The sequence below is a fragment of the Solanum verrucosum genome, unplaced genomic scaffold (assembly GCF_900185275.1).
Source record: "Solanum verrucosum unplaced genomic scaffold, falcon-dt-bn FXZP01000147.1, whole genome shotgun sequence".
NCBI lineage: Eukaryota > Viridiplantae > Streptophyta > Magnoliopsida > Solanales > Solanaceae > Solanum > Solanum verrucosum.
The window spans coordinates 794,106-819,534 of NW_026020343.1; the positions used below are offsets into that span (position 1 = coordinate 794,106).

General features: G+C 37.4%; 2 protein-coding genes across 2 annotated transcripts in view; both read right to left on the reverse strand.

The window, feature by feature from the left end:
* The window catches only part of LOC125837352 (uncharacterized), a 293,499-nt gene that overhangs the window by 100,209 nt on the left and 167,861 nt on the right, over positions 1-25,429 (reverse strand). The window lies entirely within an intron of this gene.
* On the reverse strand, positions 4,919-5,991 carry LOC125837437 (uncharacterized). The gene is made up of 2 exons (XM_049516558.1): positions 5,323-5,991; positions 4,919-5,251 (listed from the first exon to the last, which is right to left on the reverse strand). The coding sequence occupies exons 1-2, from the start codon at positions 5,989-5,991 to the stop codon at positions 4,919-4,921; spliced, it is 1,002 nt and encodes a 333-aa protein (XP_049372515.1).

Consider the following 25,429-nt stretch of genomic DNA (forward strand, 5'->3'; position numbering starts at 1 on the left):
GAAAGCTCAAGGGGTTTTCAAAAGCGGTTCACACACTCACAAGGTAGGTCACAAAAGAGGTATATATCAAATTGGTTCACACTCTTAGAAGTTGCCTAAGATCATATCAAGAGATAACATCACTTAGTTGACCGGACCAACGGGGAAAATTCTAGGATCCATCATGCATAGTTCAGAGGTAAGCTCATCACACTAGGCATTGACACTATAAGTCAAACAAGACTACACACTTTTGCTAGTGTGCAATGATCATCACAAGAGACTCAATTTGATACTAGGCTAGTCATAACGAGATGCAAAGAGTTCACATATTATCTATGCAACTTCATTTGGCCTCATTGTAGCCGTGCATTTATGTTCGTTCAATTGAGAGCACTATTCAAGTCATCTGTATTGATCAGAACCGAGACTCAATTTTTTGCAAAAGAATAGCCATATTCAACACACGAGAGGTGGAAAAAGAATTTTGAACGGGTCAAAATCATTTTGCAATTTAAAATAAAAGGAACCACAAGCTCAAACATCCGTAGAAAGCAGTGTAAACACAATTTAAGCACAAAGCCCAAATATATACACAAAAACACGAGTTGCAAATAGCACACAAAAGGTGAGCCTCACCCCACCACAATTAAAAAGTATTTGTCCTCAAATGCAGTTAACATAATATCCAGAATTTAGAATAAACAAAGACAGAGAAGGAGGTAGAGAAAAATCATGTCTACACAGTCGCTCCATCTGTCTGGGCACAAGTGCCTGATGTGTTAGTCTGGGCTTGAATAATAGTCCCCAGAGCTACTTCAGAAGGTTCAGCGGCAACTGGCGTACTGAAATTGTCCAAGTCATGAGCCGCCAAGAAGAAACGTATAGTTGTGCATAATCCACGAGTCCATGAAGGGACTGTGGGATCTCGGGGGATAGATCTTTTGATGGAACTAGGCTTTTTTCCCTCTCTTCCTGTCTTGGGAGGATTCGCTTCCATTGTACCTTTCCTGAAATTTTTTGCTCTTATCTGTCGGGTGGCCTATTTCTTCCAGCTAATTTTGGTTTAGCTATATCTGCAAAACTTCGGGAAAGACTTAGAAAATATATTAACAAAAACATAGAAGTTTAGCTGCAGAAAAACTCCACTGAACCAGTTGGCGAAACACGCAACCGCTTAGGCAATTCACCAAGTGCAGTGCACAGAGGATACAAAGGTGCAGACAAAGGGTGAACAAGAGGTCTCTCGATGAGACGCCGAGTGCGTTCGACGACATCAGGCTTCTCGCCGAAAGTTACAGAATCAACAACATATTTATCATTCAATTAAAGGTGAGATGGGGACGTTAGGCAAATCGCGGAGTGGTTTGACGAGCTCAACCTAGCTCGCCAAATGGCTCAATGTACCTATTTTCAACCCATCTTCTCGAATTCAACCCTGCAACCCCCGAAAGTAAAATCAAAATATACAATAGTCAAATTAGGTTAAGACCCAGCGACACTTATGCATAACCGATGATTTTTCATCCACTATAGGGCACAATTTTCAGGGATCAACTATTTAACTCAGTATGGTCAATACTATCGAATCAAAGCAAGCAAAAAAAAATTATAATCTTCTCAGAGAGGACCAACACACATTATCAAAGTAGTGTCATTGCATTTGAGCACAACCTTTAATAAAAGGAACTTAGGACTTGGACACCAACCTTAGATGCCGATTAAGATGCTACTAAGATGCTAGGCGATAATGCAATCCAGATCCGAGCACAATTCAACAACCAAAATACAATAGAGAAGCAACGATATTGAAAGTAAAACTAGGTGTGAGTATGTAAAGTTTGAAAATGAGGGAAAGCGTAGGAAATTGAAACTTTTAAACCTTTGGCTTGAAAAACTTCCAGTTCTTGACCACTCGGCGACATTAGTCGTGAGCGCCGAACCATTCAGTGTCACGCCGAACAATCACATTCTTCACCGATTTTTACAGAATCCCCCAGTTAATTAGGGAGTCCAAACGGCGGTCTCTGCCGGGATCGTCGATATAGTCGACGATTCACCAAGAATTTTTTGTGCTCGCCGAGTTTTACAAACTCTAATGTAAGTTGGTCTTGAGTCTAACGGTGGTTTAGTTTGGGGTCGCCAAACCGTTCAGCGATTCGTTGATTGGACCTGTTGCTCGCCAATGTTCCCTTTTTAATCTCTTTTTACACTTCTATCTGCACAATCAACACACCATTATTTTATTAAAGCAACATAGAGCAATAAAGGGTTTTTGGTTGCCTTCCAAACAACGCCTTAGTTAATGTCGTGGCACGACGCGAAAGTGCCTTCAAGCATCTTCCAGATACACCACCTCGACCAAAGAAATCTCTTGACATTCCCCAAAATATAATTTCAAACGTTGACCGTTCACTTTAAATGGAGGTCCCTCTTGATCTTCAACTTCTATGGCACCATTGGTGAACACTCGTGTTACTCTAAAAGGTCCAGACCATTTGGATTTGAGCTTTTTGGGAAAGAGTCTATGTCAAGAGTTGTATACCAACACCCACTCCCCTACCTTGAAGTCCCGCTTGAGTATTCGAGAATCATGCCATTTCTTCATGTTCTCTTTGTAAATGGCTGAACTTTCATAAGATTTGAGTCTAAATTCATCCAGTTTGTTCAACTGCTCTACCTTTCCCCTTGAAGTTTTTTACCAGTTCAAATTTAAAGCTTTCAATGCCCACAATGCTTTGTGTTCCAACTCGATAGGCAAATGACAAGCCTTACCAAAAACCAATTGATATGGGGACATACCAATACGTGTTTTGTAAGCGGTTCGATATGCCCATAGTGCATCATCGAGCTTCCTAGACCAATTAGTTCTATTGGCATTCACTGTCTTTGTCAAGATGCTTTTGATCTCCCAATTTGATACCTTGACTTGGCCATTTGTTTGGGGATGATATGGGGTTGCTACCTTGTGTTTCACCCCATATTTTCTCAGTGCCATTGAAAACCACTTATTGTAAAAGTGGGATCCCCCATCACTAATAATTTCCCTAGGAGTGCCAAATCTTGCAAAGAAGTAACGTTTCAAGAATTGGACAACACTTTTTCCTTCGTTGTTTGGAAGTGCAATGACTTCCACCCATTTGGAAACATAATCTACAGCCACCAAGATATATTTATTTCCAAATGAGCTCACAAATGGGCCCATGAAATCGATCCCCCAAACATCGAATAGCTTGACCTCTAAAATAGGAGTGAGAGGTAGTTCATGTCTTCTAGACACTCCACCTTGTTGTTGACATTGAGAGCATTTCTTTGCAAATTCATGTGCATCCTTATAGAGGGACATCCAGTAATATCCACTTTGGAGAACTTTAGCGGCGGCGTGGATATCACTATGGTGACCTCCCACTGGAGATGCATGACAAGCATTGAGAATTTCTACCACTTCTTTTTCAAGAACACACCTTCTAATGACATGGTCAGCACACTCTCGAAACAGGTACGGTTCATCCCAAAAGTATTATTTAACATCGAACATGAACCTCTTTTGCTGGTAAATGGTCAACTCATCCGGCATCAGTCCACTCACAATGTACTTTGCAAAATCTACATACAATGGTGTGTGTTTGAGAGATATTGCAAACACCTGTTCATTGGGGAAGGAGTCATCTATGTCGACCTCATGCTCAACATCTTCCTTTCCTTCCAACCTCGATAAGTGATCAACCACTTGATTTTTGCAGCATTTACGATCTTTTACCTCAAAATCAAATTCTTGTAATAGTAGCACCCACCTTATCAATCTTGGTTTTGCATCTTTCTTTGCCATCAAGTAACAGAGTGCAGCATGATCAATATGTACAATTACTTTGGTACCTAGCAGGTATGCCCGAAACTTTTCAAATGCATAGACTACCGCAAGCAATTCTTGTTTAGTGACTGTATAATTTCACTGGGCACTATTTAGAGTCTTGCTTGCATAATAAATTGGATGAAATAGTTTGTTGCGCTTTTTCCCCAACACTACCCCCAATGCCATACCACTAGCATTACACATTACTTCAAAAGATTCGGACCAATTAGGGCTGATGATAATCGGGGTGGATACTAGTTTCTCTTTCATACACTGAAATGCAGCCATACAGGCGTCACCAAAATAGAACTTCGCTTCCTTCTCCAAGAGTTTGCATAGTGGGTGTGTAATCTTTGAGAAGTCTTTAAAGAACCTTCGGTAGAGCCCTGCATGCCCCAAGAAACTACGAACACCCTTCACTGAAATCAGCAGGGGTAGTTTCTCAATTACCTCAATTTTTGCCTTGTCAACTTCCAGTCGCTTTTGCGATACCTTGTGCCCAAGAACAGTACCTTCCTCCACCATAAAGTGACATTTCTCTCAATTCAGAACCAGATTCAGTTCCACGCATCTTTGGAGCACTTTCCCTAAGTGTGTCAAACATTCTTCAAATTTATCCCCTACGACTGAGAAGTCGTCCATGAATACCTCCATAGATTCTTCGACCATATCCGCAAAAATAGATAACATGCAATGCTGAAATGTCGTTGGGGCATTACATGACCCGAATGGCAACCTTTTGAATGCAAATGTTCCATAAGGGCAAGTAAAAATGGTTTTTTCTTGGTCTTCAGGCGCAATAGAGATTTCATTGTAACTGGAGTACCCATCTAAAAAACAATACCACCCCCTTTCCGATAACCGGTCAAGCATCTGGTCCATGAAAGGCATTAGAAAGTGGTCTTTTTCGGTCCATGAATTAAGTTTTAAATAGTCCATGCATACTCTCCACCCAGTAACTGGTCTAGTCAGCACGAGTTCCCCCTTTGCATTTGGGACTACAATGATACCTCCCTTTTTCGGTAAACATTACACCGGGCTTACCCATTTACTATATGTAATCGGGTAGATTACCCCCGCGTCTAACTACTTGATGATCTCCTTTTTCACCACCTCTTGCATTTGTGGGTTCAATCTCCGTTGATGTTCCACACTAGGTTTACATTCATTATCAAGCCGAATCTTGTGAGTACAAATACCAGGAGGAATGCCCACTATATCAGCTATGGTCCATCCTATAGCTTTTATATGCTTTCGTAGTACTTCAATGAGCAATTTCATCTGACTTTCAAGCAAGTCTGCGATAATAACTGGTAAAGTATTATTGGCTCCCAAGAACGCATATTTGAGATGAGAGGGTAGTGCTTTTAACTCTAGATTTGGCGGTTCCTCAGTTGATGGCTTTGCAGAAGGACTTCTCTATTTTTTAGGTCGATATCTAACTTGATTGGATTCCTTGAATATACTCCTCATCCCGATAAGGTAGCTACCACTTCATTATAGCCTTGAACTTCAGATTCATCATAATTAGCAATCATAGATTCAAGGAGTTCATTCTTTCGCATCAAATGGCTCACACTTTCCTCTGCCTCATCTATAACATCCTCAGTAGACACCACATGGATATCGCTTGGTTGTTTCATGGATTTGAAAATATTGAAGGTTACATCATCATCGTTCACCCGAAACTTCAATTTCCTGCTTTCAACATCCATCAATGCCCTCCCGGTTGCTAAGAATGGCCTTCCCAAAATAATGGGGATTTCAGCATCGATCTCACAATCTAAAATCACAAAGTCAGCCGAAAAGATGAACCGATCTACTTTTACCAAGATGTCATAGAGTATCCCCACTGGGTGCTTGATTGATCGATCCTCCATAAGGAGTTTCATTGTGGTTGTCTTTGGTTCACCCAAACCAAGTTGCTTGTATATTGCATAGGGGATCAAGTTGATGCTTGCTCCTAAATCGCACAAAGCTTTAGCTAATTGGAGCATGCCAATGGTGCATGGGATGGTGAATGCCCCAGGATCTTCTCTTTTAGTGATTAACTCTTTTGTCATAATTGCGCTGCAACTATAGGGCACTTCAATAGTTTCGTAGTCCAAGTTCCTTTTCTTTGTAACTAATTCTTTCATGAATTTGGCGTATCCCGGCATTTCCAACAACTTCCACCAGAGAAAGGTTAATTGATAATTTCTTGAACACTGACAAGAATTTTTTGAACTTCTCATCTTCATTCTTCTTTTTCAAGCGTTGGGGAAATGGTGGAGGTATTTTGGGTAAAGGGAGCATAACTTTTGGAACTTGAACATGTTGCTCCACTTCCTCCTGTGGTTGTTTGGCAAGGTTTTGTTGAATAGGTAATTATTGTTCTTCCATACCATGGCTTTCTTCATGATTTTGAGGATCCTCATCTTCTATCACATTTCCTATTGCCACATTTCCGCTACGGGTAACTACAGCCAGCCCTCTTTCATTATCTTCCATCAGTGTTTTGGACGTTAATTGAGCAGATGATGGACTCAATTGACCTTCCAGCATTTTGATGACATCATCTTGAGAATTCACTTTACTGTTTGATGATGAAAAGTCATATTTCATCCCTTTTAGCAAATCATCAGAGCCCTCAACTGTATCAAATATGTGTGACAATAAATCATTTACCCGATGACTACTTACATTCTCTTTAGATTTCGAGCTTTCACTCAAGCGAGTATGTTCCTCCTCATGATCATCTTGATCAGCCCAATCTTGCCAATATCTCCTTGGTTCTTCACCCATGTAATAGTTCCAACCTTGATTTCTGCCCCGCTGTTGATAGCGTGGGTGGAAAGCCTTCTCATATATTTTGGAGTTCCAACCTTGATTCTCCCCCGATCTTGAGTAATCGGAAGAAGAACCCCTTTCAATTCGAAATACTCCATATGTCCCCTTCATGTGTTCTTGTAGAATTTTCATTTGAGACAACATCTTTTTGATGTTTTCGTTCCTCTCCTTCTCTTTATCAAGTTGTTTTTACATTAATCTGAAGCACAATGGTGAAACTTGATCATCTTTGGTGTACCATACCTGGTTTACTTTAGTCATACCATCTAGGAGAAATGAGGCTACTTCAAATGATTGTAACATTATTCCTCCTTGCACCAATTGATCAACTATCCCTTTATTAACCGAGTCCAGACTACGGTAAAAGTATTGGAGCAATAATTCACTTGGCAGTCCATGCGTTGGGGACTTTCACAAAAATCTCTTGAACCTTGTCCATGATTCATGAATTGGTTCGCCTTCCTTTTACTTAAAATTCTGGATATCGTCCCTCAATTTTATCATTCTTGATGGAGGAAAGAATCTTTCATGAAAGGCCATAACCAACTCCTCCCATGACTTGATGGAGTTGTTTGGAAGCTCGACCAACCATTTAGTAGCTCCTTCGGTCAATGATAATGGAAATAAGCAAAGTCGTATGGATTCTTGCGATAGATTCTTGAACGATAAAGGGGTGCACACTTCCACAAAACTTCGTATATGTTCGTGCGAATCTTCATGCTCTAACTCTCCATATAAACCTCTTGAATGTATGAGCTGGAGTATCGCGCTAGTAACTTCAAACATTGCATTTCCGTCAGCTTGTGGCATGTAAATTGCACCCATCTCACCCACGTCGGCAGGGTTATAAACACTATTAACATCATCAATGTCGTCTCGATAGAGAGCACCATTCGCTGGATGTTGGCAGCTATTTTCCTCGTTTGCACTCATATGTCCTGTTGTGACACACAAACACTCAAAGAAAAACTGAAAGTTAAGTGAGTAGAACTACAACTATCAAGAACAAAAATTCTACTAATTTAAGAATTCTCAAATAACACCACTCCCCGATAGCGGCGCCATTTTGATGTTTGCGTAATCAAGACACAACTTCCAATGCAAATGTGTACGATCGTACAATAGTAAAGTAACCCAATCAAGGGTTGGTGTTGAGTCCTAAGGATGTGGGCTTGAGAATTAATAGAAAAATAAAATTAACTTCCAATTAGTCATAGCTAAAAACATTATCGAATATAAACATGTTAAATCTAAGGGGTGACACACGAGTGTCAATTAACAATGGGGGTTTGTCACAAGTAAACAAAAAAAGCAAAAATGCAAAGAGTACTAATCAAGAAGATGGGATTCTTGGGATGTGATAGGAATATGGGATGGACTAAACTACTGGGTACAAGCTATTGATATTAAATCCGTTGAATATTTATGACTAGGCTAGACTATAGTGGGATAAATTATCTCTCAAGCAACTTACCCCGAATCAACTCGTTTTCTCTCGAACACCGAGTTGCCACATGAAGAACAGCCTCCACCTTAGCCCACTCACTCTCTCGATCTGAGTGTGTGGGAGAAGGACTAGGGTTCACTCTCTCGAGCTGAACCTCATGCGACCCAATCCCATCGGCCATCAATTTAGTAGCCTTAGGTTTACGACATCTCTCTCGAGCAAGCCAAAAACACAAAGGTGAAATCGTATTTGCAACTACAATTTCATTAAGTTCCACCACAACTACTAAACTAAATCAAATTTATACAACAAATAAACCATCAACAAGAAAGACCCAACAGATAATCTAACCCATATTCACAAAATCACACCCCAAGAATTGGGGTTTTAGCTAGACATGTAAAAGAGATAGAAATTTATACCAATATGAGTTTGAATTCTAATGGATATGAAGATTTAAGTCTCAAAACAAGCAAAGAGTGAAGAATCCAGAAGACCCAAGTCCAAATTCGTGGAGTTGAAACCCTTTGAATCTTCAAGTTCTTCAAAACCCTCTCCAAACTTAGAACTCAAAATTATATGTTAAAAATTTCTATATTAAAAATCTGATGTTAAGCTACAACTCTCAATGAGTATTTATAGTTTTCAAAAATCTGTGATGTAGCGGATCATTCAGCATCGTTAGTCAAGATCACCGATCAACTCGGCGATCCTCCCTTTGGTAGGTTTCATCGCCGTCTTGCTCTATCCTTCAGCATCATCGTGTTTTGGACCATTGGGCGACATAGTATTGCTTCGCGGAACTGCTCGGCCACACGCCGACTGCTTCTTTTCACCGCTGATTTAATTCTTTCTTTCAGGGCTCAGCACACTAGAACAAAAGGCGAGAAAAAGACCTTTTGGCGACTCGCCGAATGGGTTTGACGATTCTCAGATCTGCATTTCTTCATTCTTTTAGCTGCCTTTGTTCCTTTTTTGCTAAGTATTATCCATGCTTTCACTCAAACTCCAAATACCTGAAACTTAAGGGTTTTCATCAGATATTGAGATAAAATATTCATTTGAGGACACTAATTCTATCAAAATATAGCCCTAAATGAGTCCAATTTGTGGACTCATCACATCTATATCATGAACGCGAACAAGATGATAAATACAACCCTTAGTAATCATCCTCGTCGCCTTAAGATAGGAAATAAACCTACCTTTCGGCATTGCTCTGTAGCCTTTTCCATTCCAGAACTGCCTCTACTGGAAAGTGGAATCTAACAATCTTTGTCCAATACTCAACATTAGCATAATAAGCCATTAACCAGTCCATACCCATAATGAAGTCGAAATCGACCATCTCTAACTCTACTAGGTCTACAGAGGTCTGACGGTCGATAATTTCTACCGTGCAACCTCGATAGACTCTCCTGGCAATAATAGACTCACCAACTGGTGTAGATACAATAAAGGATCGATCTAATGACTGTGCTACTATACATAACTTCCCCGCAATAAATGGGGTAACATAAGATAGAGTAGATCCAGGATCTATCAAAGCATAAACACAATAAGAGCAAACAATTAATGCACCTGTCACAACATCTAGTGATGACTCTAAGATCTGTCGGCCGGCTAGTGAATATGTACGATTCTGGCAACCACAAGAACTAGATGCTCCCTCTCTGCCTCCGCCTCTACCTGCTGAAGTCTAGGACTGTGCTAATGAGGATGAACCTACTACTGACCCGGTCGACTGACCTATACCACCCAGACCTATGGTCGGGCAGTTCTTCCACCCATGCCCCTGTTGTCCACAAGAATAACAACTCGTGGAACCCTGCCTGCACCTCCCAAAATGCATCCTACCTCAAGTAGCGCAACGCGGTGGTGCTGTCCTAGCCTAGCCTAGCCTGAACCCCTCTTCTGCTGAGAGCCTAATGCTCGTGAACCCTAACTTGGGCCTAACTATCCCTGACGACCATATCTACTACCCTGGAACTGTTGTGGTGGAGGTCTAGGTGGCCTACTAGAATATCGAGGTCTAGGACCACCCTAAAAATCTCCCGGTGAACCAGCGGGCCTAGCCCTCTTCTGTCTCTCTCGACACTCTCACTCATATATTGTAGATGTCGGTGATCCTCTATGCCTTGTGCAAAGACCAGAATTCGTGAGATATTCATATTATCATTTAGTGCGGCGGTAGAACAAGCGTCAATATTCTGAGTCAAGCCCTCCCAACCCATGTTGCCCTATCGGAGGTTCAGAAACTGGTCTACCCGGCCATCCCTAATCTTTCGAGGCAGATAGTGATCTATGAAAGCTTTTGTAAAGCTATCCCAAGTGGGTAGAGATACATTTTTCCCCTAGATCTCTCCCAACTCTCGCACCACAATACTGCAACATCGCGCAATCAAAATGCAGCTAACTCAACTAACCTAGTCGATGAGGCATGCATGACTCTAAAGATCCTATGAAGTTGATCAACAAAGTGATGAGGGTCCTCTCTGCGATCTGTCCCTGTAAACTGTGGAGGATTCAAGGCAAGAAATTCATGAGCTCTAAAACTTTCGGGCCCTTTAGAAGGTCCGGAAACATCTGGCGCAACTGGTTGGCACTGTGCAGCTAGTAATTGTGCTAACATACATACTGCACTCTTGAAATCCTGATCAGATAGAATAGGAGAAACTAAAGGTGGTACTGCTGGTGGAGCTGGAAGTCCTGTAGCCCTCAGAGGCTCCTGAAGCGGTGGAGAAACTATATGGGGCTGAGAAGATGTCTCCCCCTGGATCTCACAATAGGCTACCTCCAACTATGGTACGTTGTTGGTACCCTCGCCTGCAACTGTATCTAGTCCCTGGCTAGCTGTGGCTATCTGGTGTCAGCCATCTCTATCTGCATACAAGTATCAATTATAAGCAAGAAACCTCAACCTTTAAGACACCGTTCTATAGCACAAGGTGAGCAAAAGAAGGATAGTCATTCTAATATGCCCGGTAGCTTCTTGGTTATCGAAAGTGGTACACAACATATTTATAAACACAACTCTACTAGACACGGCTTCCAGACTCCCTAGGATATGACGTTACTATGATATCAAGTTTGTCACGCCCCAAAATCGAGGGGTGCAACTAGCTCTTAATGCCAAAACTCAGGCCCGAGCCGACCCTGCTGAACCATTTGCTACTAGCGCATGGCTGCCACATGCAATCAAGAAAACAAACAACTATATCTCGGCTTAAAACTATGCCCTCGGCCGGCAAGGCCCCTGTCAACTGATCTATAAAAGAAACAGCTACTCCTAGGAGATCTTATATATAAATAGCCAACTAGCACAAAAGTCCTGATTGGGCTGTCGAGACCACCAAGATATCTATACCAAAACTGAAAGCAGGTATATATCAAGACAATACATCAAACAACTCACAAGCTTCAGCAAACCAACAAACTAAGGTAGTATTGCCATAACGTAGCTATACACCCTACACACTAGTCTACAAGCCTCTAAAATTAGTAAAGATTGGCGGGACAGGGTCCCAGCCTACCCATTAAAATATATACAACAAAAGCTAACAAACCTCCCAACTCTGGCAACTCCGGAGGAAAGGGGCTAGCCAACCAGATAGAAGTCAATCCTGCCTCTGAGGAGGTATACTGGGTCGTCAATCGGGACCTACATACATGAATGCAGCTCCCCCAGGCAACGGGGTGTCAGTACAAAACAATGTACAGAGTATGAACAACTATAGACTAAATAAACAAGTATCATAATATACCAAAAACAATCAGGTAAGGAAATCAAAATTTAGATAAACATGCTAACCGACTACTGAATCTCAAAAAATACAAAAATGATCAAACAACAACCTAACCAAGCCCCCATAAGCTCGGTAGGTACAAACAACATACCACCTACCTAGGCCCCCATAAGCCCAGAAGGTGCCAAATCAATCTACATAACCCTATCAGTAGCCTCTTGTCTTTGTAAGAGTCACATAGCCCTTTTTTGGCAACGATATTGCCCCGTAGGCAGTGCATAGCCCTCTTAGGCAACATCATAGCTCTGTGGGTTGCACATAGCCCTTTTTTGCATCAACATAGCCCTGTAGGCAACACATAGCCCTTTTTAGCGTCAAAATATCCCCGTAGGCAACACATAACACTCTTTTGCATCAATATAGCCCCATGGGAAACACATAGCCCTCTCAGGCAATAACATAGTCCTATTACACAACATCATAGCCCTCATAGGCAGTTCATCGCTCAACAGCTAACCACAATAGCCCCAAGGGTGACTACAAACAATTGAATAAGCTAAAGGCGAGCAATTTAGCTATAAACAATATATATATATATTTTCCAAGTCGTTCCTAACTTAGGGTCGTTCTTAACAGATTATGAGTCCCTATAATGATGTTTTATAACCACTCAATCAACCAACCACTCACAATTACATCTACAAGTTCACCAACATTAACTACCCTATTATATCATTCCCAAGCTCTAAGGAAACATGCCGAACGAAGGGAATAGCCTTAAAATACCATTTTTTTTATAATTTATGCTAAAAATATCTCTGTCCGCACCACTACAAAACTAAATAAAAAAGGTAAAATCAATCATTAATTAAGGATAAAAATTATTACGACAATTCGACAATCGATACGGATTCCTATCGTAAATTACTATCCAAGACCTAAGGTATCTGTAAACTGATAAAAGGTGATTCATACCTTTCTTTACACGCCCCGAACACTTGAATAAAATCAATCCACTAAAAAATAAACCTTGCTGCCACAACCTCCACGGAGCTACACCGCTCAATTCACCATGAAAATTATACCGAAACAACGAGCTCACGACGTAGGGAAATGTTCAATAAGGAGCCAAGAAGAGATCATGAACACACAAGGATGATTTGAGGAGTTATTTTCTGATTTTCATGGGTTTCTTACGAGTTGGAATGAAGAAAAATGAAGAAGATGCTATCTTATAAGCATCGACCGACCTAGGGGACCCACCTCACGTGCCTACTTTTGCAGTCTCGCGAAAACGCGAATATCTCTCTATTCTTAAGTCATATGAACAACGGTTTGATGCATTGAAAACTAGACTCGTAGACCTTTGATTCAACAGGTTGTGGGCCCCATAAATCTTTATAGATTGGGATAAAACCTCCGAGACATTTGACCCAAATTTTAGAGAAATTTTTAAAAAGGAACTTACGATAACTTTCGCCAACTTTTATTTTGCAACTTACCTAACTTCAAAACTTGAGATACAACCCTTGAACACTTAAAATATGACATACCACATCATTCTTAGAGTTAATTTAGACGTTTCGAATAGTCGGGGTGTTACAATGCAATCTTGTATGTATTTAAATATATTTCTAGACAGCGCTAAAAACACAAAAAATGAATCTATATCTATATCTATATTACCTTAAAAGCATGAACTCCTAACTTGAATGTTAAATTATTATAATATTCCTAACTTAGGTTTTGACTTTTTCAATGAGTTGTGACTTTTTCAATAAGTTCTAACTTATTCCAAAGGGTTGTGATTTTTCGATGAGTTGTGACTTTCAAAATAGTTGTGACTTTTTCAATAAGTTGGGACTTTTTTCAAAGGGTTGTGATTTTTCGATGAGTTGTGACATTCCAAATAGTTGTGACTTTTCGGAAAGGTCATGAATTTTCAGATAAGACACAAAAAACACTTTTTCATACCACCATTTGTTGACTATAAATAGAGGAACTTCCTCTCATTTTTCAACCACAATTTTTTTTAATCTTCTACTCTTCTTCTTCTTGCATTTTAAATTTTTTGTGTTTTATTATTGTTGCGTGAATTTGAAGCTTAGCGGAATATGATGTACCACTATTCAGATGAAGGAAATCGTTCTATCCTAAGAGGTTATATTCCATAACCTTGAGTACTTGAGGAAAACAATTTTAATGATATAATAATTATTTTTTTCTTAATATATACAACAGTATGTAATGTTTCAATATGTGAAGTTAGCATGATATAGTCTAAATTAATTTATTTTTATTAACAATTTCTCTTGTGATGTAGATATATGCTTTTGAATATCTTTTTCAAAACTTTAGATAATTTTCATGATTTGTTTTTTTATGCTCAAGACAAAAGAATAACTTTATTTATCAATGCTACTTATGTGATTTAGATTGTCATGATGTTTGCTTCAAAATAGCTATTACTATATAAACGTTGCCCTTTTGTTTTACTTATATACTATTTCTTAATATTTTAGTATTTTAGACGAAGAAAAGTTCATATGACTTGTCATAATATCAGTTGATGTTTGTATTAGTTTAATTTTTATAATTTATTTAATAGCTAATTTTTATTAGATAAATATTCTCATTACTAAAAATATATATTTATATTTGGGAAGTTATTTGTATTTAAATTAAAGTATTATATATGTCGCGAATGTATTATTAAGTTAACAAGATCTTCTAACTTCAAAAGTTTGTTTTTTTTGAAAAAAAAAACTCACAACAAATGTAAAAATATGTGAATATACATGAATCATTTAAAATTTATCATTTACAAAATAATTTTTATATTCAGTAATATGGAATAGACGTTTACATTTGGTCCCTACACTAAATTAAAATCCAGTAACTATAAAAAAAAATAGTAACATTAATTAGAAGTCCTATTTATTTATGTAAGTATAAAATTTATTCGAAATTCAGCTACTGCACATTAATTCTTTAGTTATAACATTATAAATTCTCTGAATTATTACTAATTACTGCAAACGGTATTCAAACTCTTTTACACTCTCAGTTATAATATTATGAATTTCATTGTTATTACATTAATTATTTCTATCTTTCATCTTTCCTTATATTATTTTTTGACCAATAATTTTTCATATTATTATACTGCTGCAATATATGTGATAACATAGTTTTGTTATTTTTCCTTTGACAAATCATGCTTGGTTGAATAAATTGAAATATAGTTTACAAGTATATGAACTATATCTTTGTGGGTGTAAGATGAACAAATGATTATATATATGATTTCACAGATAGTATATATTCTTTAATTTTAATTTTTAGTTTTTTCGATTAAAAAAAGGAAACATTTCTGAGTTAACTATGGATAGTCAGATAACTATCTATATATAAAATACAAATTAATGTAGAGAAAATAGTTCTAAAAGATAAAATGTAGTTGTTCTCTCCACATATTCATACGACATCTAAACAATTTAACGTGGAATACACGTGCAAAGCACATCTGATTAGAGTAGAAGAAAAATACTCAACAAATATCATCTATAAGGTAATTTTGTGAGATACAACTAATTACATGATTGGACCTCATCAAATTGACATAAATATATACATTATTGCATTTAACTAATAAAAAAATTTATTCACCATCTTCATAGGTTCGCGTGAAAAAGAAATATATATGACGATCCACATTGAACATTCATAGAATAATTTACAATATTATTTTGTGTTAAGCTTATTATTCAAATCTTCACTTAAATAATCAATATTATTTACCATAACATATATTTTCTGAATTGATAATCACGCGCAACGCATGTGTCAAAAAACTAGAATTAATAAAAGTAACAAATAAAATGAATATTGACAAATGTAAAGAATAAAAAGAAGGAAAAAAGGACAAATATACCCTCGAACTATCGTAAATGGTATGCACATACCCTCCTTCATACTTTTGGGACATTGGTGCCCCTGCCGTAAAAAAAACTAGAGCATATATAACCTTTATACTAACGGACATACACGTGTCATAATCTTATCCATCGACCAGACATTTATTAAATATCGGATCGACGGATAAGATTGTGCCACGTGTCCTTATTTAGTCTTCCGTTAGAGTGAAGGGCATATATAATTTTTGGATGGCAGGGGCACCAATGTCCCAAAAGTATGACGGAGGGTATCTGCATACTATTTACGATAGTTCGAGGGTATATTCGTCCTTTTTCCCTAAAAAGAATGGCATGTAAAAAATGCAATTTAACATAAAATAATTATTAATCAAAGACATGATATTTACAACATATTCAATTGATTGTGACAAAAAATAATGTAATTAATATTAACTGATAAAAAACTCTTGAATTTTTTGAGAAATAAAGATAAATATCGATAAATTTATTTAAAATTATAAAATTATATTTTGAACTATTGGATAAATAAAACTTAAAAGTTATGAAGTTTGAAAATGTTAGGCCAAAATTGGATTTCAACAACTGTCCCTTTCGTTGGACATGATTGATGAAAGAAATCATGGACAAAGAAAATTGACAAACTCGATTTTGGCCGAACACATGACATTCATATAAAAGTGTGGTTGGAATGTGGTGGAAGTCGATCCTCAACTTGCTTCCAAAAAGTTCCACGTTGTGTTGCGTCCTTGTTGATGTAGTCCACACCTATGGCTTAATTGAGAATGCATCCTATTGGATGTTTTGAAAAAAAAAAAAAAGAAGATAAAACTCATTAGTATAGACAGAATTAAAGAAAAAGGTAGCATCTCTTACGATACGACGAATGAAGATGATCCATCGGTAGGATATAAATGTATGTCCATGGGTAGGACGAATGAAGATGATCCATTAGTAGGACGAGTGAAGATGATGCATCGGTAGAATATAAATGCTTGTCCATTGGTAGGACGAATTAAAATGATCCATCGGAAGGATTTGAATGTATGTCCATCGGTAGGACGAATGAAAATGATCCATTGGTAGGATGTGAATGTGTGTCCATCGGTAGGACGAATGAAAATGATCCATCGGTAGGATATGAATGTATGTCCATCGGTAGGATATGAATGTATGTCCATCGGTAGGACGAATGAAAATGATCCATCGGTAGGATATGAATGTATGTCCATTGGTAGGACGAATGAAAATGATCCATCGGTAGGATGTGAATATATGTTCATCGGTAGGATATGAATGTATGTCTATCAGTAGGACGAATAAAAATGATCCATCGGTAGGATGTGGATATATGTCCATCGATAGGACGAATGAAAATGATCCATCAGTAGGATATGAATGTATGTTCATCGGTAGAACGAATAAAATGATCTATCGATAGGATGTGAATGTATGTCCATTGGTAGGATCTTAGGGCAAAATAAATGCATGTCCATCGATAGGACATATGGGAATCCATTGATAGAATATATGTGAACACTACCACTTCCAGTGATGTAATACCCTTCAACGTCAGCCTCCTCCGACTTCAACGTGGAATAGATAGGCTGAACATCCTACAATGGCATCTACGAGCCCTCGTTTGTGGGACGAGCCATAGGTGACCAGTTGTGGATGACACTGCCAAGACCAAATTTCCTTAGGCTTCCTATTCCTACTTGGTTTAGGATTTATTTTCTATAAATATTAGTTGTATTTTTCGTTTTTTGGCTGTTAGACTTTTTGTGAAACTTTGTTTTTGGCTTTGGGAATTATTTTGAGAACATTTTCAGCATTTAATTCTTAAAGTTTGGTTTATGCAATTTACATTTGTTCTTCAATTCAAGATTCTGGATTCCATCTATTCTAATTGTGAGTTCATGATTTATATTGTAAACCCTAATATGAATTGTGACAATTCAAGCATGTATAACTAAATCCACAACTAGGGTTGTGGGAACCATGAGTAATTAACAATATAAAACTAATAATTAAGTATTTCTAGACTAGTGTTTATGCATGTATTGTTAGTCCCTTCGTTTGGAATGATTTTTAACAGTGCACAATGTTAGAACTCGCCTCATTCCTAGTTGCTCGACCAAGGAAGTAATGAATGAGAAAAGGATTAAACAACAAAGGTTTAGCGTGATAATCTGCTATCTAATAGCCTGACCCACCTACCGTGAGGGCTAATCTGGGGTCAAGGGTAAGGGTTAGTAAAAACACACCCGTAGACCGACCAAGTTGCGTGGTGAAATTTCCTACTCTGACAACCAATCACTTAGAAGATACTTAACTTACCGACTTTGCATGTTAACACTAGGAAAGAGTTACTATTATTAGGATTGCTACGTTAAGAACTTATGGGGAACACGTATGCCCTAGTTTCATCTCATATTGATATTACAAACTGTGAATTTTGCTTACTTGTTACTTGTTACTACAAATCAATCAACAATTACTTTGTTTATGAATTCCCTTTTTTTACGGAAATAATCTGACTAAAAGTAGAATTAACCATAAATTAGCCTAAGTCTAGACCATATTCCTCGTGGGATCGACCCTAACCTCAAGTTAGGTTCTTTATTTGACAACAACCGTTTATACTTCTTTAGGGAGGTGTAATTTGGGCGTATCAATGGCCTCCTCAGTCTCTTGCATCCCTGTCAAGGTCTCAACAATCCCTTGCTCGTCCTCTTTCAACCCCTCCTCATCAGTCTCCTCGTCCTCAGCATCCACATCTGAAGCAACCTCACAACCTCAGGCACAGAAGGCGGAGTCAATGCCAACTCGGTGATTCGCTGAGCTGCTTTCAGCAAGCTAAGACAAGTCCGCCAAAACTGATAGTGCAAAAAGGAAAGACACAGGCATCAAAGGTGATGTCCTCTTCCACTCGGTGATATGCCCAAATGGGTTCCGCACTAAGACAAGTCCACCAAATAGAACAATACCCAAGGCCATGCACATGCTAATTAAGGAAGACGAGCTAGGTCTTACTCGGCGATTTACCTTAGTTCCTTGGTGGGCTGAGACAAGCTCACCGAATATGAAGTTTCAGACCAGTGCCTAAAATTCACATCCAAATCCAACATGCACAACAAATACGAGTCCCTCACCCCCCCCCCCCCCCCCAACAATTACAATCCACATATATGCTTTTATAACCCATGGGTACTCAGATTTCCCCCATTTACTATTAAGTATTGCACTAATTGACATTTTCCCTTAAGAAAGTAGTCACCATGTCTATCATTGGGCAAACATATGCAATGGGTCAACATTGAGCTACTCAGACTTCACTCACATTCAATTAAGCACAAACCCAACAAGTATATCAACTCAATTCAGCATTCCAACCAACACAATAACGATTCACAATTTATATGGGCATTCACAGTCAAAATCACATGGATACCGTTTAAATTCAACAATATGATGCTACTCAACAAAATTTAACACTTTATCTAAGTGAAAGGGCTCAAGCCCACACCCTATATGCAATCTAAACTCAAAATTATCAACAAGAAGTCGAAACACCAACCTTAATGCAAAAATATAAGCAGGAAATTGAGGAATCAAGGTTGGGTTAACTCGAACTCCAAGAAAATGCACTCCTAGCACTTTCAATACACTTACGCGAGGCACACAATCACACAAAATGCACAATATAAGCGAGGGGAATCGAAAATTCTCCAAAATTTCAAAGGATTTTGATTTATTAATTTAAAACAACTCTGGGCCTTTTTATGTCAGGTCCGTTAGGTGCAATCACGAACATCGCCGAACACGTTCAGTGTATCGCCATCTGGAGCTTAAGCTTGCCGAACATGCCTGAACAATTACCAAACCTGAAGGTTGATTGTTACGACCCATTTTTAATGTATGTTAAAATGTTCCATAACTTGACTATTCATTAATTTTGAAAATAATAATTAATAGAGTCGCCATTTAATTTGAGGAAAATTTAGAAACCCATTTAAAAATGAATTTTGAAATAGAACTGTTGATAAACCAGAGTTCAGGTAAGGGTTTAAGCAATCATCTAAGGAAGGTTTTAACCACATTTTAAGATCCTCTAACACGCGGTTGACCGACGGATTTTAAAAAGCTTGACTAATTTAAAAAAAGGAATACTTGTAAAAAATCTTTAAGCTTATTTATTAAAAAGAGGTTTGTTGAAAATGAATATATATATATATATATATAATGATAAAATAATTACAAAGGTAAAGCCTTATAATATTTCTAATTTAACATATTTATCCAAGTTCCAAGTTTTTGAGTTAAATAATTAACACAATCACTTAAACATGGATTTTGAAAGCTAAACACTAACAATGAAAGAAGATGAATAATTCTTAAGTTAGTCTCGAAGATTAAGTTGTCTAACTTCAAAATATGTTTTGAGAATTTGAATACTTAAAGTAAACGAGAACGAAATAGTGAAATAAAAGTTTCCCGAGGATTCATCTAAGTTAAATAATATTTGAAATGTGAGTAATGAGTTAATAACATAATAACATATTTAGAATGCCAAAAAAGGTTAGTGTACGCAGGCGCCTTTGGCACACGTTCTGCTCTATCATTTAAAAGCTTCAGGCTTCAAGCCAAGCTTTTCTTCAATCTACTTCAGTTGCTAATGGACTTTGGCCCATTATTTCTTGTCAAAGTTGCTCCTATTGATGTCTTACTATAAGATGGACTCTCAATCCAAATATGAGCTTCCCTTTCAAACGACTTGATGGAGGTCAACTCGAAAATGTATCTCAACTCAACGAAATGCGAGGATGGAGTCCAAAGTGGACTCGGATTGATAACACATGTATCAAAAGATAAAATTATATAAAAATCTTATTGATCCAAATTCAATTTGAGGAAAACAAATGATAATATTTTAAGGGACTAAGTTAATTAGTACCCTACTGTATGGAGAAGCAAACGAAAAATGTGTTTGTAAAAATGAGAAGCATTCATGCATACCCATGATGAAATCTTGCATGAAGACTTAATTACAAAGTGAATAAGGCAATAAATCAGTAGATTATTCCTAAGTCAAGATTTGCAACAAGACACACTTTTAAAAAACGTACATAAGAGACTGATTCACATTCAAAATAATACTCAAAGTAGTCGTAACATAAGTGTTTTCAAATGAAATGAAGAAAGACTTAGTTTCAAACTTTCAAAAACTCCAAGAGTACAATAATCAAGTTTCGATGAACACAAAATTTAATAAGCATGAACTGGAGACATACTACAATCTGAAACCTGAACTTGAACCAGAACCAAACCATGTTTTAGACTACACGAGATGTGACCCAAAACAACAAAGGAAAAGAGGTTAAATCGCTCTAGTTTGAACAAAAAAAAACATCACATTATGCTTAATAGAAAGGTCAAGATTTTCTGGAGGATCAGGCGGCAGAACTTGTGCATGACAAGTATCATCATTCTCTCTCCTCCTTGAGTAGACTTGAACAACTGGTGGTCTTGTTACCGTGGATGGAGAAGGTACTAAAGGTAGAATAGTTGGGTCATGATCAACAAAAGAACTGGGAGATGAAGGAACAACACCTGATTGTTCTATCACAACACGAGTGACTTGATATACTAACCACTCATCTTCCTCCACCTGACTTGTAGAAATGGGAGGTGCATAAAAAAATGGTGTAGTCTCTGAAAGTACCACATCATTTGACGTAAGATATCTGCCAGTTTCAGTACAATAACACCGATACCTTTTCTGAAGACGAGAATAGCATAGAAAAACACACTTCAAAGCCTTGGGATCTAACTTAGTAACAGATGGCCGAACATCTCGAATATAACATGTGCTTCCAAATACCTTAGGTTCCACCAGAAATAGTGACTTATTTGGAAAAAGAACATTATAAGGTGTATTACTGACAAACACAGTAGATGGCAAGCGATTAATCAGAAAACATGTCGTAGAGACCGCATCTGCCCAAAACTGTTTAGGGATCTTCATTTGAAACAATAGTGCCCGAGTTGTCTCAAGTAGATGCCTATTCTTCCTCTCAGCAACTCCATTTTGAGAGGGTGTATCAACACATGAAAAGTGGTGGAGAATACCTTGTTGTCTCATATACGATCCAAACAATTCTGACATGTATTCTTTTGCGTTATCACTTCTTAGAATATGTATCAAAACATTGAATTGAGTTTTCACTTCAGCATAAAAGGCACAAAATTGAGTAAACACTTCAGAGCGACTCTTCATAAAATAAATCCAAGTCATTCGAGAGAAATCATCCAAAAAATTGACAAAATACATGTGTCCTGTTTTAGAAACCACAGGACATGGTCCCCAAATATCAGAATGAACTAACTCAAATGCCGACTCAACTCACTTATTAACCCTTGGATGTAATAAGATGCGATGATGTTTTGCAAATCTGCATGACTCACACTCCAATGTAGAAATATTTTGAAACTGAGGACATAACTTCTTCAACAGAGGCAGAGAAGGATGACCCAATCAACAATGTGCTTCAAATGGAGACATGATAGTAGAGCAGGCAACCAATTGAGGCTCCTATTCATCAAGAATGTAGAGATCATCAGAAATATGTCCTTTACCAATAGCCTGATTTGTCTTAAGATCTCGGATCGGGAAAAAATGAGATTAACAATTAAGGTCCCTGGAAAGTTTACTGACAGAAATCAAATTAAAGACCAATTTTGGTAGACTTAATATAGATGACAGTGTAATGGAGGAGGTTGGTTTAACAATCCCAAATCCAACACTATTACAAGTTGATCCATCAGCTACAGTAACCAGAGAGGGTGCTTTATGTGATTAAAAGCTAGAAAAAATATTAGGATTACCCGTCATATGATTTGTCGCACCTGAATCGATCACCATTTATTTAGAGAGATGAGAAGACATATTTTATCTGCCTCAACAAAGGTATTAACTGAAGTGGATTCATTTTGGTAAACAAAAGCAACAACTTGAGATCTTTGATTGTTGTAATCAATCACTTTTCCCAAAATAATAGATCTGAAAACGTAATTAGAGCAAAATTCACACCAACTGAAGCAATCCAACAAAACTTTCTAGAATTTGAAGGAGAAATGGGAGCAGGGACCACATATACAACAACTCAAACAAAGAATGTTTCAGCTGTCCCACTGTGGCTGCCAAATATTACAAATCACTCAAACAAAAGTATTTATTTCACGATCAACCAAATTTGAACCAAACAAACTAAATAGGTCAAAATATTCTACTCCCACAACCAAATTATTATAACTGCTCAAATAAAACAAACCAGATCTCCAGCAACAAAGAATACCTATAAATAGGGAATAACAAATCGAGAAAGATAAAACCTGAATGATGTCAAATCTATTCAAAATTTGAATATTTTGAACAACGTACACCAATTTTTGACTAAAAATGTTGAGGCGACGAGCAGGTTGTGATCAATCCTACCATGGCAACGGAGCATGAAAGCGGAGAGGTGGAGTAGCAGCGTGTGACTCACTCACGGCCACCCTAATATTGGGTGACCCAAATTGTCAAGTCCTTTTCTTAAACAATCAGAAAGGCTGCGTAATTTTGGAGCATAAGAACTGAGCCCTAGGGGCTCTGATACCATGTAATTGAGACAAGATATGGAGAATAATGTGTTTATTCCTCAAAGAGTACAATGATATAATTACATGTAAAGAGCAATATAACTATGACAACTAGATATTCAGAGCAATCTAACTATGGTAACTAGATATTCAGATCCTAGAAAATCATCTATATTATCTATATTTATTATACAACTATGATTTTGTAACAAAGAGAAATTTACTATTAGAAATATTAAGTTTAAAACTTAAACAAGCTCAGCTTCACTGCAACATGTGAAAAATGAATAAACTTAAACCAAATAACATCAGTTTAACACGTTGAAAAGTTAAAGCTCGAAGATCATTTCTGGACCAAACAAGACAGGAACTGCGACTTAAGGCTTATTTTAGAAGAAGCAACAACTTAAAGTTAACATGAACCATCAAATGCAACTACATAACAACTTTTAGAAGGTTACACATTTAAAACGGATGACCACATAATTTATCAAATTTAAATCAGAAACAACAAACAGGACCATAATCAAATGAATGGAAAGAAGAGTGTTTCAGCTTCAACTGGATGTAGAAATTAGCCGCAAGAGTAATAAATCTAACTATGCTGAATATGAAATTCAAACAAGTATCATATGATAATAAAAAAAGGGAAAAAGGACAAATATACCCCGAACTATCGCAAATGGTATACAAATACTCTTTGTCATACTTATGGGACATTGGTGTCCCTGCCGTCCAAAAACTAGAGCATATATACCCTTTATACTAACGGAGATACACGTGTCATAATCTTATCCACCGATCTGATATTTATCGACGGATAAGATTGTGTCACGTGTCCCTATTTAGTCTTCTGTTAGAGTGAAGGGCATGTATGCTCTAGTTTTTGGACGGCAGGGGCACCAATGTCCCAAAAGTATGACGAAGCATACCATTTACGATAGTGCGGGGTGTATTTGTCCTTTTTCCCTAAAAAAATGGTCACGGGAGAAAGGAGATTATGAATTGTTCTCCAACTATTTCCAGACTTCAAACAAATCTTTCCCTCTCGACTAAACTAACAACTAAGTCAAATAATCACTGGCAGTATAATCATAAGCGGGCAACATTGATACCTCTCTTATTTGAAATCAAACAAACATTAACATACATAGGCATATTGCACATGGCTGGAGTCTGCTTTTTCATAGAAATTGAAAGGAAAGGGTATGGATGAAAGGTAAAATGATCAAGCTCAAAATCCGGCAGATGTTGGGGAATTTTCGTGCAGGGAAAGGGGTTGGTTTGGAGAATTTTTTGTTGAAGGAGAAGAGAGGGGCGCGTGGAGTTCTCTTGTGCATTCTTTCTGAGAGGTAAGAGAGGCGCATGGGGGTTGGGTGTATCAGAATAATAGGCCTGGATTATGAGATTTTTGGCTTTTGGTCTGAAATAAAAGGAAAGGTGCAATTAGAATTAATATTTTAAGGGACCAGGTCCTTTCGGTAATTTTCATCGATAAGTCAAGTTTGATGAAATATATTAGAGACAAATTAAGTACATAATTAATTGTACGAGATTCTAAATTTAACAAAGTAAAATAATTAGCTAATCATCAAAAATAAACATTAATTGCGACATTAATAAAAAAATATAATTAATCTAGGGAAAAAAATATATGAATTAAGTAAAACATTATTTTGAGTCTATTTTCAAAATATTTATAAGACTTGAAAGCCGTACATAAATCTATATATAAATATAAAAATTCTTACTAAAAATAACAAAAAATAAGCTTGAATATATATATATATATATATATATATATATATATATGGATTTTTAAAGAAAATTGTTTGAAATTATTTGAAATTGAAGAAATTTGATAATTAATGCACATTGTGGAGGGTCAAAATTGAGTGTCAACACTGATTCGGCGGACCCGGGGAGTCTGATTAGTACACTTTGGTGTATCATCCTTTGGAGCTTTGTTCGCCGATCTTGACAATGCACTTTTTCA